This window comes from Primulina huaijiensis, chromosome 4 (assembly GCF_012295235.1).
Source record: "Primulina huaijiensis isolate GDHJ02 chromosome 4, ASM1229523v2, whole genome shotgun sequence".
Lineage (NCBI taxonomy): Eukaryota > Viridiplantae > Streptophyta > Magnoliopsida > Lamiales > Gesneriaceae > Primulina > Primulina huaijiensis.
Genome location: NC_133309.1, coordinates 25904962 through 25919087, shown reverse-complemented (window position 1 = coordinate 25919087; position 14126 = coordinate 25904962). Strand labels below are relative to the sequence as shown.

General features: G+C 33.1%; 3 protein-coding genes across 4 annotated transcripts; 1 reads left to right on the top strand and 2 right to left on the bottom strand.

Annotated features, from left to right (window-relative positions):
• Positions 1-2183: 2183 nt before the first annotated feature.
• Positions 2184-5479, bottom strand: LOC140975815 (protein indeterminate-domain 7-like). Its single transcript, XM_073439750.1, has 3 exons — positions 4490-5479; positions 3993-4389; positions 2184-3508 (listed from the first exon to the last, which is right to left on the bottom strand). The coding sequence occupies exons 1-3, from the start codon at positions 4710-4712 to the stop codon at positions 2473-2475; spliced, it is 1656 nt and encodes a 551-aa protein (XP_073295851.1). The 5' UTR covers positions 4713-5479; the 3' UTR covers positions 2184-2472.
• A 605-nt stretch (positions 5480-6084) lies between these two features.
• Positions 6085-10817, bottom strand: LOC140975812 (putative hydrolase C777.06c). Of its 2 annotated transcripts, none has more exons than XM_073439749.1 (12): positions 10543-10817; positions 9299-9390; positions 9055-9167; positions 8409-8450; positions 8151-8206; positions 7983-8059; positions 7289-7408; positions 7064-7140; positions 6924-6987; positions 6604-6654; positions 6470-6518; positions 6085-6380 (listed from the first exon to the last, which is right to left on the bottom strand). In XM_073439749.1, exons 1-12 carry the CDS (start codon positions 10706-10708, stop codon positions 6262-6264), a joined length of 1026 nt encoding a protein of 341 aa, XP_073295850.1. In that variant the 5' UTR covers positions 10709-10817; the 3' UTR covers positions 6085-6261. The 2 variants fall into 2 exon arrangements, with proteins under 2 accessions (XP_073295850.1, XP_073295849.1); XM_073439748.1 differs by having other exon boundaries at positions 6095-6380; positions 9263-9390; positions 10543-10816.
• A 2315-nt stretch (positions 10818-13132) lies between these two features.
• Positions 13133-13823, top strand: LOC140974840 (mitochondrial import inner membrane translocase subunit TIM23-1-like). The gene has a single exon (XM_073438330.1). The coding sequence runs from the start codon at positions 13212-13214 to the stop codon at positions 13716-13718; it is 507 nt and encodes a 168-aa protein (XP_073294431.1). The 5' UTR covers positions 13133-13211; the 3' UTR covers positions 13719-13823.
• The last annotated feature ends 303 nt before the right edge of the window (positions 13824-14126 follow it).

Here is a 14126-nt window from a genome sequence, read left to right as displayed (position 1 = left end):
GGCGGGGCTAGGGTTGATGTGGTCACCTGATCATCTAAGGCAAAGCAAATCCTCGTTTTTGAGTTTGCATTTTATTAACACTAGGAATGTACACGTGCGATGCACGTAGGTGATTAATAATGAAAAATATAATTAAGAGAATTAGATAATTGATAATGTTTAAAGTCGTTTGAATAACATCATTTTATAAGTATTTATAAATCTAAATATATCAAAACATAATACATAAAAATACATTATGACAATAAATCATATATATTTACTTATTTATATGATATTTTTCAATCCGCGACATAATACAGCTCTCTTAAATGATAAATCAGCAAAAATATTTTTCAATCAAATAACATTAAAAATAAAAAACAATAAAAATAAAATTAACAGAATAATGAATTTTACCAAAATTAAAACTAAAATTTACTTAAATAGAGTACACATAGACAAACGTCAAATAAAATTATCTTAATTTACTAAATTATCATAATAATGTTAAAATAAAATCATTAAACTTGTTATTAAGGTAAATATCACTTTTGCTTTTGCTAACTTTTAACACATTGCGGATTTTATTTAATTTCTATGTTTTTTTTAAGAATATATATTATAGATAATTAATTTTATATCAGAATCAATCATTTATAAATTAATATTGATGATTAATAATTTAAGAGAAATAAAATTTTAACATAATACCACTCAAGCAAATATATATAGTAAAAAACATATATTAATAAAATAATATGTAATACTCGGTTAAAAAAAATTATATGTAAAATTGTAATATATAACAAATGATAATAAACTATCAATATAATTCATATTTATTATAAGGATTATATTGATTAATTTTTTTAAAAGATTATATCATAAATTTAGTTTAAAATTTAGAAAAAAAAAATGTGAATTAATGTCTAAATATATCTAAGATGTACAATAAATCACAAAAATTGACTAAGAAACGTAAATAAATAATTTTTTATACATAAAATTTAGAAAATAAAAAATAATGTGAATTAATGTCCAAATCTATCTAAGATGGACAATGAATCACAAAAAAAACCCTTAAAAAATATATTAATTTAATTTGGTAACTTAAATGAACAAGGAAATGTAAAATAATAATTTTTTTGGCATAAAATTTAAGAAATAAAGAGGAATGTGTATTAATGTCCAAATTCATTTAAGATGGACAATGAATTACAAAAAAAATCCTTAAGATAACCTAATAATTTAATTGATCAACTTAAATGAACAATGACATATAAGGAAATTCACAATTAAAGTAGTATATTTATTCTAAGATGGACAATGAATCACAAAAAAAACCCTTAAAAAATATATTAATTTAATTTGGTAACTTAAATGAACAAGGAAATGTAAAATAATAATTTTTTTGGCATAAAATTTAAGAAATAAAGAGGAATGTGTATTAATGTCCAAATTCATTTAAGATGGACAATGAATTACAAAAAAAATCCTTAAGATAACCTAATAATTTAATTGATCAACTTAAATGAACAATGACATATAAGGAAATTCACAATTAAAGTAGTATATTTATTCTAAGATGGACAATGAATCAGAAAAAAAACCCTTAAAAAATATATTAATTTAATTTGGTAACTTAAATGAACAAGGAAATGTAAAATAATAATTTTTTTGGCATAAAATTTAAGAAATAAAGAGGAATATGTATTAATGTCCAAATTTGGACAATGAATTACAAAAAAAATCCTTAAGATAACCTAATAATTTAATTGATCAACTTAAATGAACAAGGACATATAAGAAAATTCACAATTAAAGTTGTATATTTATACGTATGTTAGATTTCAGTACCAAATACAACCTTATTTTTAATCTTTACAAAAATTAAAAGAAAGAATCCTATGCTACTTGACCACTGTAATATTCACATGTTGCATTCGACAAAATAAAGTACAATTGTGAACGAACAAAGACGTACATTAAACTTTTCAAAGCAGATCATCGACAAACAGTACTTTTCAACATCTCAATCCATTAAATTTCATTGGGAACTTGTCTATCTCTGCCTTGATTTACTATCTGCTTCAACTTGGAATTAATTATCATTTTTGTACAGAAATAGAATTCACAAGTGCGCAATATTTATTATTTATTACAAGGCAAGCATGCATTTATGTGGTCCGAGAAGCATTCAATTTTAATCATAACCAAAATTTCATTAATACTGCACTCAAAAGACAGTAGACTGACTCATGCTATATTTTCTTTCACGTGTACATTAAACCAAATTCATTAATTAATTAAATGTAATCTACAAAATTAATCATGATTCGCATCTTTCGATATACGTACGTTTGTCGTTTATATATCTGAGCTACAAAGAGATAGCTAGGGTTTCAAATTTCAACAATAGTTTCTTCCCGATCAACATTGAAAGAAAACAAAATAAAAGGGTCCTCAAAAGATTTAACCTTGCCAAGATTTTTACGTTTGATTTCCATCATTATTCTGAGCACATGCAGCACCAGCACTGTTGTTCATGCAGTTGCTCAAACTCAGAATTTCACTTCGAGACAAAGGCCTGAGTCCCAAGAAATCCCTTGTCAATCCATCGTTTCCACCACCTTCATTCGCACCCCAAACTTCCTTTGCTGCCACAGGATGATTAAAGATTCCACCAAATGCATGCATGTCTCCATCAAATCCAGTGCTTGAAGAAATTAGAGGATGCTCGGGGTTGTTCATTATCATTTCATGTAGGAAAGAAGAAGTCGAAGAAGAAAGAGGGTCATTATTAGTATTGTTATTGTTGTTGCCAGCGTCACCTCCTGATGCACCTGGTCCTGCGCTAGAACCACCTGTCATTGCTGCAGCTTTATTACCAAATGAAGTCAAGCCATTGATAAACTCATCACGTGAAGACAAGTTTAAACCAAAACCAGCTATAATATTTTGACCGGAATAAGCAGCGGACATGTGAGTTTGGTGGGGCCTGATAAACACACCCGCGGGTGATACACATTGGTTGCTGATGCCTTTTGCGCCCATCTGTGCTGCTTTCTGCAGCAATGCAGTTGCTGAGAGGTGCGGAGAGGGTGGTTGGGGGTGGTGGTAGGGGGGTAGGGCGGTGGAATCCAGGCTGTTGCTAGGGTTAGGGTTTGGATTCAGATTCTGATCATGATGATGATGACCTTGGTTGTGCTGAAAATCTTGAAAGAGTGATACTGATGATGGAGTGGTACTGCTGATGAGGTCAATGGGCTGTGGGCCAAGAAATGATGTGCAAGATAGCCATGGTGGGATATCTGGCCTCAGGCTGAAATTTTGATGTTGTTGCTCTTTCTTGATGGGAAATGGGAGCTGCTCATTTGTATTATTATTGAATTGGGATCGAATTTGTTGGAGATTCATGTGATGAGAAGAAGCTCCTGCGCCAACTTGAAACGGGAGTGTGATATTTCTTGCATTTTCTTCTGCTAGAGCATCACAAAAAGCTCTGTGTGTGACAAAGCTATCTCTCCTGAAATAGAGCAAGAAAATTACATTCAAGAAACACACACAAACACTATATGTGTTTATTGGATATATGCTGAATAAAAAATTATTGGCTGAGCCTGTTTGTTTATGAATAGTGAGTGGGGGTCTGATTTGACAGGATATGGGAAATATGTATAATTTAAAGTTACAGAGGAATATTTTAATCAACAAGTGTGTGTCAAATCACTAGACTTTTTCACTCTTGTTGAAATTTGAAAATTAAGTCCCTGGAAAAGGAATAATTTTGAGAAAAAAAGGACAAAAACAGTTATAAAATTAAAAGAAATGCTATCTATAACTAGCTAGCCATTTTCATACACTGATTGATAGGATAAACTTCACACAGATCCAAAAAGGAAAAACCTTGATAAACTAACATAATAATTAAGAAATTTGTAACTCAATTTACTTGATAAAAAAAATGGTGATTTTTGGTAACTAAAATAGAGACTCTTAAGTTTAATTACCTGGAAAATATAGTTCCACAATCACATCTGTATTCCTTTGTGCCACAAATCTTTGAATGTGCTTTCCAGTCTGATTGAACCGCATACCTCCTTGAGCATTTCTCACACTTCCATTTCTTCTCCCCATGTTTTCTGCAAAAGTGCTTCTTAATTCCTGTCAAATCTCCCAATGCCCTTGATGGATCATGGTGGATACAGCTGCTTTCTGGGCAAACATACACTTTTTTCCTTATCTCGTTGCTTGTTCTCTGCTTCAGCTTCCATGGCAGATTGTGACCTCTTCTGTGAAGCTGCAGGTTTTGGTCCCTTTGAAACCCTTTGTTGCAGATTTCACACACAAATCTGTTGGTTGCCAAAAGGGTTCTCGGTGACAAAGCTATTACTTCTGCATCAGGGTCTGATAAAAAACCGGAAGAATTTCATTTCTTGAATCGCCTATAACAAAAACTGGAAAAAAGCTGATTTTTTTGGTGGGCTTTTGCTTTGTTTTTTTTTACCTGGATGGCCTGGTTGGTTTCTCTTTTTCTTGATTGGCTGTGGCTGTGGCTGTGGCTGTGGCTGTGGCTGATTTGTGGGAGGAAAATTATACAGTGGATTGTAAATTCCACCATTGTCGTTCCTGTTACTTGAAGAAACACTAGCTTCACCAGATGCAGTAGTCAAGTTAGACATGTTTTCTTCCACAGGAGTTTGTTGAATTGATGCCAAACTTTTCATCATTTTTTTCCTTTTAAATCTGAATATTTCTTTAAACAGATGCAAATTAATACATCAGCAAAAGCATAATCATTAGCTAGAAATCCAAGTACTGTTGCATCATGGGGTGAGGATGAGTCCACAGATCTTTAACTTTTTCTTTAAGACGGGATTTTTGAGATCTAAAGACAAAATACTAATCTAGAAAAAGGCTAAAGTAGGTGAAAACTGGACAAATATTTGTTCCTTAAAAGTCTAGTTTCTTGTTTGAACCTTAAAAAAACTTCAACTCCCTTCTTGATGATGGCTTCTTCCACCCTTTGGCATCACCACAACAGACAAGTACTATTTCTTTTCTTGAAAAATAAAATAAAATAGAAGGAAGATAAAGCTAAAATCGTACTGAAGATTATACCAAAAAAGAAGAAGAAAAAACCACAAGTTTTTCTTCAAGATTTTCTTGCTAAAACCACAAGCTTGCGCCTTGTAAGAACAAATGACAAACAAAATCCAACTTCTGTCAATGAATTTTTTTTAAAAATTTTTAAAATTGGCTTTTTCAGTGTGTGGTGTGTGTGTTTTTTAGAAGAAAGAGATGTGGATGAGAAGAAATCCCTGAAAATTAATCCACCCCCTCTTTGCAAAAAAATAATACACAGCCCTACGGCTAATTCTGACGTGCACTTTCTGTCTTTACTTTTGTTCTCTTCTCCAAACCCCAAGAAAAAAAAAACTTAAAAAAGAAAATCTGATCTTTATTAATTGCTTTTTTAAAAAGCTATTATTGCTCCCAATTTGAACTCCACCTTTCACTTCTCTTATATAAAGAAGAGCCGCGAAGTGAAAAAGAGACTTGGTTTTCTAATATACACAAAGAGACATTGATAATTTGCATGATTTTTTACAGTGTAATTAATAAAGTTGGCAGTAGAATATACGCCTTTCAGATTTGTATTGATCAGTCATTATATTGATTAAGTCTTTGTAATTATTTAACTTTTGTTTCGTAATTATTTGCTAATCATCAATTTTATGTATCGTAAATCCTTCTTAGGACATATAGTGAGTCTGTCGATATTGGTTAATTAAAATTTGAGTGATTGATTAACTTAGCAAACTATGTATTCAACGCATTGGTTTGACTTCATTTTGTAGCTATCATGATTATTTTACTTTCCAATTATTATTATTATTTTTAGAATGTCGCATGCCTTGTTGGTATAGATTGCTGAAGATGTAAGTTGCATTGTCTTTTTATAATTATTTGATTCATTTTTACATTGAATAAAGAGTAAATCATTTATGAATTATAATTCAAATTATATTATCACATGTGCACCTTTTAATATAATTTTATGATATGATACACCATGGATTTCGTTAGGCTTGATTTAAACATATAATGCGATCGAATACAAAATGCAGTAAATAGATCTTAATACTAATTCATTGTTGAACCAAAATCAGCTAATGAATGATGATATAATTGTCTCCTCTTTCTCTGTCTTAAGAAATCGATTTCAATTATCATGCATCAATGGGCAGAGTACGATTGAATTTTCCTTCAGGTTGGTTATAGATATACTGGCACACGGAGTCCATCGTAGCTAAGTTGAACATCAAGTCCTTCGGTCTCCTTCAACTTCACGAGATTCGAGTTCACTTCATCGTGATCCATGAGATGCATCATGCCTAGTTACATATCAAAGTCGAGGAAACAAAAACATTCTAGGTCCAAAGAAAGAGACAGTACAACAATATATCAGCAATGGAAAGCATACCGGTGAAAAGTGTTCTTTTTGGTCTGATTTTTCGAACCTCCTCCAATGCCTGGGAAATTTTAAATATGACTATCAGATGACGGGTGACTAAGCATCTGCAGGGCCTGTCCTGATTTGCTACTGAAGTAACTTACTTGCGGGAGTCCAAAATGTGTTGAAGAAGATCGATCTGGTCTCAGAGCATCCTAATCGTGGAAATACAGGAAAAAGAAATGATGACAACAAAACCCACTCAACTAAAAGAACGAAGATGATGCTCACGAGAGGCAGAGCCAAGACCACCCAAGGGTTGGGGAATAAAATTTGAATTATATTTTTATGCGGGCAGAACCAAAATTTTTAAATATTTTCTGAAATAAAATTTACATTCATAAGCTAAATTAATGCCTTTCGAAATTTAAGTGGGGCAAAGAATTATGCACAAAAATGCAAAGGAGGGAAAAGAGATGGAGACCAGAATAAGAATTTCACAGTTCTCGAGAAGAGGATAGGTATCTTCGGGTATTTCACTAACATCACTACAAACACACAGAAAAATTATCAGCCTCCATTAAAAAAAAGATTGAATAAACCACAATTATTTAAAACCATTACCTAATATAACAAATATTGCCAAAACGAAAACCCAAAGAACGATAACCGCGGCCATGCCAGACTGGTAAGGGAATAAACTGCAAGACAACATTAACAAAACAAGAAGATAAATTAGTAAAGAACGCTCAAGCATTCCATATAGATACACATATCTATAAAATTCAGAGCCTAAGCCCTAATAATAGAATATCATACTTCAATAAGGAACATATTGAAAAATTTCACCTGAAGATCATGTACTGAGAATGGCTCTTCTTGTATGATGTTAAACTGCAAGTCTGAAACTGCAGCACCAGGTGTCACACCACTTTTATCTACCAAATAATAATGAGTTTTATTCATCACCTAAAATTATAAGGGTTACGTCAGTCTAACAAGAGTCAGATATTTTACCATAAGCAATGGCTATCATTGTTGTTAAGACGGACCAAACATATGGAACTCTCAACAAACTACAGACTCAAATATACTCCATGCACAGATAGCAGACTTTAGTCTAAGTGACCAATTACAATGGAAACATCGTTAAACATCTAAAACCCAAATGAAGGATGTACATGATAAAGCCCAAGTGGGACAAAAACTATATTATCTTTTTTGAAAAAGTGATAATTGGCTTATGAATTCTACAGGAAATATCATTCACGCTTCAAGAGATTTCAGATGGAAATCGAAAGCTGTGGAAATTAATTTCTTAAGTCCTTGAGGTTATTAATAACTAAAATTGTATAAAAAAATACTTATATTTATCATGTGGACATATGTTGGATGAAGAGGGTGGAGGGAGCGGGAGCGGTGAGCAATTTTCTGGTTATATCCATCCAGTATGAGTTTGTTTAAGAAAAGGTAAAATATACCATCAGTAGTAAAATATCAACAAAATTTTATTGAGGGATATAGATTCAAAAGCAATAAGAACCTCAAAGTCGCGCAATGTAGTATAAATTGGAACAGAAGGCTGAACATTATTTGTCCAGTCACGAAGATCGTCCAAACCTGAAAAGAAGCAAGCTTTCTTATAAATAAATGCTTAGCACTTTATGACTTCGTCATCCATAGAAATGTTAAAAGTAATGATGTGAGAGACCTCCAATTGCATCAGCATGAGAATGTGTAATAATAACGGCATCAATTGTTCTTATCCTGGCAGAAATCTGAGTCGTTATAACAAGGAACTTCCATGAAAATACCCGATAAAGACACCATTACTTGTTCTTTCCCATCACTTTATTAATGCAACCGTATGTGGAAAATATTCAGTAATAAATGCATAACATAAATTCTGAAAAATTATGTGATGAAGTACAAATAACGGTTAGCAGACCTTTAACCAAAGTAAGCTTACCCATAAGTCGGGAACCATCTCAAAGCACTTTGATAGAAAAACCTGCATCGAGCAAGGATAGTGGTGGTTTAGTGTGTACCATAGCTTCACAGAATGAACAACTGAATATCTACTAAATTCAATCCAACAAAGCTAATGGCCTACAGCCAAAACTGTAATTTCTTGAATATCTATATTTTGAGGTTCCTCTCAATAAACAGAAGTATCTTTCAAAGTATTGAAAATCATCGTACTTATTCGTGATAAATTTGTAATCCCGGTTCAAATTGAAGGAAGCCATTGTTTCTATGTCAAAATTTTCTCATCAAAGCCATTGTGATGGAAGATTACTTGGAGCTAGGTTGCAAGAACAATGCATGGAAGACAAACGATGCATTCAATCACATCAGATTATTCTCATATACGATATTGAACAAGTGGTGCGTGCTCAGTTATCTCAACCAGAATCAAAATATCGAACAAGGGATATGAGCTTTTACTTTTCTTCACATTGACACATCATATCAAAGAAGATAATGAATAAAAAAACCTATGAAAAAACCTCAAAGATTTGAGTGAAATACAACGATACAGCAACAATCATTCAAGATGCATGCGACGATCAAGAAAAATCTTATTATGTGAAATGGAAGAACTTTTAACATACTTGCCGGCATCAATAAGAATGTTACATTCTCCCAATGGCCTTGGTAAGCGGACGAGGAGGCTTGTGTTAAGTCTCTTATTTTTGTTACCCGGTTCTGCGGCCTTGAAGCAAACCTGTTTATTTTAGTAATCAGTCCGTGTAAGTTAACATTCCCATTGCTGAAACCATAATCATGAATTCTGCAAGCATGAAATATGCGCAGGCATACTGGGCATGTCTTATTGGGATTAGTAAGGCAGCTCACGCGTGGAATCCCTTCACTAGTCCCGGTTCCAATAAAAGTGATTTCAGATTGGTCTAAAGAAACTTGAGCTTGTCCAGAATCATTAGCAGAACCTGTGAGAAAATCAAACATATCCTTAGAGATGATTCATTCTTGAAAGAAAAAAATCAGGATGAGGTACAGTCAAGCAGCACACTATCCTACAAAGATGAGCTAATTGATCTAGTAAAGCCGAAACATTCTCACCCCTGTTAAACAACTACAGAGATCTAAAATTTCTATACAAGCAAACGGAATATAGAAATGGATTGGGGGGGGGGGGATACTGCCTAGGGAAGGAGTAAATATAGAGTCAGCCCACTATCAAAGTACCACCTCCCAAAAATGACTTATGTGCATCAACTATTTAGCTGGGAAAAAACCTGTCGGGTCACTGGAAACATGCATATTCTCTTTTATTTCTTCTGGTTTACGATTGACAAAGTTTTTTATTTTATAGATTAAATTCAGGAAAAAAAGCTGAATTCAACCATGTAAGTAGGATCAAGAATGTGTTCCCTTAATAAATATTAATAATATCCACATTCAATACCATAAGCATTAACATTCTAAAAAGAAATCGATCTTAAACAATGATTATATTCCAAATTCCTTGTTTCTTACTAGAGAAAGGTTAATCGAAACATCAAGAAGCAACTGAGCGAGCAAGCCAGGTTCAAATTACTCAATGAAATGTTCTTAACAGTTCTAAGTTCACATTTGGTATCTCAGGACATTCTAGAGTTGAGATGAAATCACCTACTTTTATAATGAACCGACACCAAACACATGAAGCAACAAAAAGCAAATATTGTTCAATTTAAAAACTCAACATATATATAATACCTCTGAGTTTACCAATTCCACAAATTTTGGCTAAACCTTCAATTTGAAGCTAGATGATGTATTATACAATGATCAACCCAGACTAAAGAGATAAGCAATAAAGTCATTATAATTCTAATTCTCAACGTCTTTCTCTTGATTCAACAATCACATTTCTAAAATGACTTTCAAACAATCAACACAAGACTTTCAGACCAAAAAGTTTCCTTCTCACTTATAACTTACGAACTGTCCATTTTATTAGCTGCAAGTAACATAAAAAAACACATAAACAATAAATCTTTACAAGAACACTTCAACGAAATTAATCAAACATAAAAACAAATACGAAACACGCCATGCAATAAAACAAATCAAAGCTTTTATGAATTGAAACTCACTTGAATGAAGGGAAGCCTGAAAAATAGGGCCAAAGCGAGTCGACCCATTTCTTAAAATCGATAATGGTGACCTTGTGTAGAGATAAAGCGGGTTGATTGTACGAGTCAGCTGGATCCATGAAGAAGGAATCGGACGTACAATACCGAAAGGGATAGGTACAACCATTTAGGATATTCAGGTGTCTCCGGAAAAATGCAGGTCCTTTCACAGGGGAGGGCACCGACCAATTATTTTCAGATTTTTTATTTGAGCCGAAATATTTTCAGATTTTTGTCAAAAAGTACTGTAAATTACAAAATTACATGCTTTAATTTTTTTTTATTATAATAATATTAATAAATCGTTATATTGGTCTTCGTTTTTCTTGCACATTTGAAGGTAATTTTAAAAAAAGTCGCAATTCAAAAATAATGTTTGACTAATATCATTTTTTAAAGTTTTTTAATTAAATATTATAGAAATTAAATTAATATATCAAAATATGAAAAATTGAAAGAATTTACATATTTATGAGGAATAAAAGCTAAATATAAAAATATTAAATATATATGAGATGATAACATATATAAACTTATAAAAAAAATCTCATTAATGAATGAACTCTCTAGCTATAGGCTTAATCTCAGAAGTCATAGATGAATGTATCATTAAAATAAAAATGCATAAATAATTATTTTATGTAACAAAACAAATACACATTATAATTTAAATACTAAAAGATGCAAGGAATAATTATAAGTCAATTGAGTAGAAAGCGGTCTACAAACCAGATAAAACAAATTACAAGGTTTCCTCGCTCAAATGGAAGACCCTAAGCAGCAGCCTAGGCTGCCTCACCCTGGAGCCGGCACTGCGTTATTTTTTTACTATTGCATTGAAAAGAGAGAGAGCATTAAGATATATGACCATGAACACATATATATTATAATTTAGTATTTATGAGGGTAAGACAATACAAACCCTAATGATGTTTAACAATTAAAGTCGCAATGGATTTAGATGTTGATGGTGATAGTACTTACCTGTGCTTAATTTTAATTAATTTATTGGCAATTAATTAAGATTATTATTTTCAATTAACTTTTCGAAAGATTTTATGACGTGGTAGAACATAGCGTTCATTGTGTTAACAAAAAATTGTAATTAACAATAACAATACAACTCTAATATTTTACCAAGTGTCACAATTGTCGCTGCTATCTGAAAGTATATATGACATGTTGAAGTTACTTGACACGACCACAAATACCAATTCAGAAAATATATGAAATAAATGTATTGATAATGAAATAAAAACCAAGGATTTACAGTTTGTGGATTATTACTGTAGTAACAAACCTAAAACAGAGAAGAAGAAGAAGATCTTCCCAACCCTGCCCCTTCACTCAAGGAAACCCACGTACAATATCCTTGTTGCCCTCTTTGGTCTAGGCCCACTGTAATCAGAATCTGTAATATATACGGTGTGAGAATTTCTAATCAGAATCTCTTGCATATCCTGCAGTCTCTCTTTCTAGATATCTCAAAGATGCAACACTTGATCAGAGGCTTTTGGCATTGTATTTTTTACAGTACTACATTCAGCTTTGCATATGAGCCAATACTATCTTTCTTGGTCTTCATTTGTCAGGCCCTTATTCCACTTGACAATGCATGCTTTTGAATGACCTCTTTGGTTTTGTGTTATTGTGTATAGTGCTCATCCAAATGGAGCGTGTGTTACGTTAAGCTCTTCTAGTTTTGTGTAATGTAATGAAAATTATGCACGTGGAAGATTTTTTTTTCCCTCTTATGTTCTCCCTTTTTTAGACTGCGGCGCCAGCTAATTAATGCATTGCAAGAAGCTTCAGGTGGAAAAAAGATATCTGTCAATGATATTGTGATTAAGGTACAAGACATGGGTGTAATTATTCCTTCTTTTCCTTTTTGTTTCTTTCTTGACTTGTTTTGCACATTGCCTAAAAACAGAGCTGGGGCTTTCTTTACTCTAACACAGAGATGTGATCATCGAGTTATTGATATGGTAAGTCACTCTCCTTGTAAATCTCGACATGAAGCCTTAAATGGCTGCCAATAATTTGCTTGATTATACATAAAAATTGGACATTTCTGAGGCCATTATTTTGATGTTGTTTTTAGGTGCTGCCATTGATTGCATCATTATGCTCTTTTTAGAAGAAAATAATCAACAAAAATTCATAATCACTTTTTTTAAACATTACGACCGTAAACTCGCCGGTGAATTTTCTCCTTCCTTTGAGAGAATAGGTTGATGCATGCATATTTTATTCTTGAAATAATTTTTTTGCTGTTATATACTTAATTGTGTTGCCAATTTGCATAGTGATATCGAATTTTTGTTTAAATATATTGGTAAGAGCTCAACCAAAAATAAATTATGGAGTTTGAAATATAGGTTTCGAGTTCAATGAAAAATAGTTTTGAAAACTAAAAATACTTAAATTTATAGATTATCTAAAAATAATAATAATTTTTTATGCTACAAAAATCGTTTATATAATAGATATTAAAAAAGAATTGAATAATTAGTAATTATAAATTTATATATGTGATGGGTGGGTGATTTGGTTTGGAGTAAAACACTAAAACCTCAGCTTGAACCCTACAGCAAGAAAAAGCAAAATCCCTCTTGTCTTCTTCTCAAACGATGGCTCGACAAGACGACGATTCAGCTCGCCGGCTATACAACCCATACCAAAATTTACACCCAGAATACCTTTTCCAAGAAGAGTCGATCGCGCAACGCCGCTCCTGGGGTGAGAATCTCACTTATTATACCGGTATCGGCTACCTTGCCGGCTCCTCCGCCGGTGCTGCTAGGGGTTTTGTCTCCGGGGTGAAGTCAATCGAGCAAACTGATACGACGAAGCTGAAAATCAATCGGATTTTAAACGGATCTGGTCATACGGGTCGACAGGTCGGGAATCGGTGCGGGGTCATTGGGCTCATGTACGCCGCTCTTGAGAGTGGAATGGTGGCTATCAGGGGCGAGGATGACATCATCAACAGCGTCGTGGCTGGGTTGGGAACTGGAGCACTTTACAAGGCAGCGGCAGGACCGAGGTCTGCCGCGGTGGCGGGGGCCATTGGCGGCGTGATTGTGGGGATTGCTGTCGCGGGGAAGCAGGCGTTGAAGCGATATGTGCCCATTTGAGTTTTATTTTTTTGTTCTTTTTGTTTCGTTCTTTGTCGATGATGGCCTGTTTTGATCATTATTAACACACAAGTGGAGGATCAATATCAAGTTCTTTACTACGAAGTATCCTCTATTCCAACTATATGCAAGATTCTAGAGTATATAACTAGTTCTTGATACCTGAACAATTACCTCGTACAAAAAACTCGATGCCATTGCATCAAATAACCTATTTCTCAAACAGGATAGAGAGAATAGGTGAGGGTTCTTACCATTAACTAATTTGAAATACCAAAAACAGGGCAAGAATTGTAAGGGCTGAAAGTATGTATGCTCGGTAATATTGCTGCTCTATGAAAAGTGTCTTGATTATCAAGTCCCCATTGCTTTGGCGAGAAACATTGTTCTCCCATTTCCATTTCACTT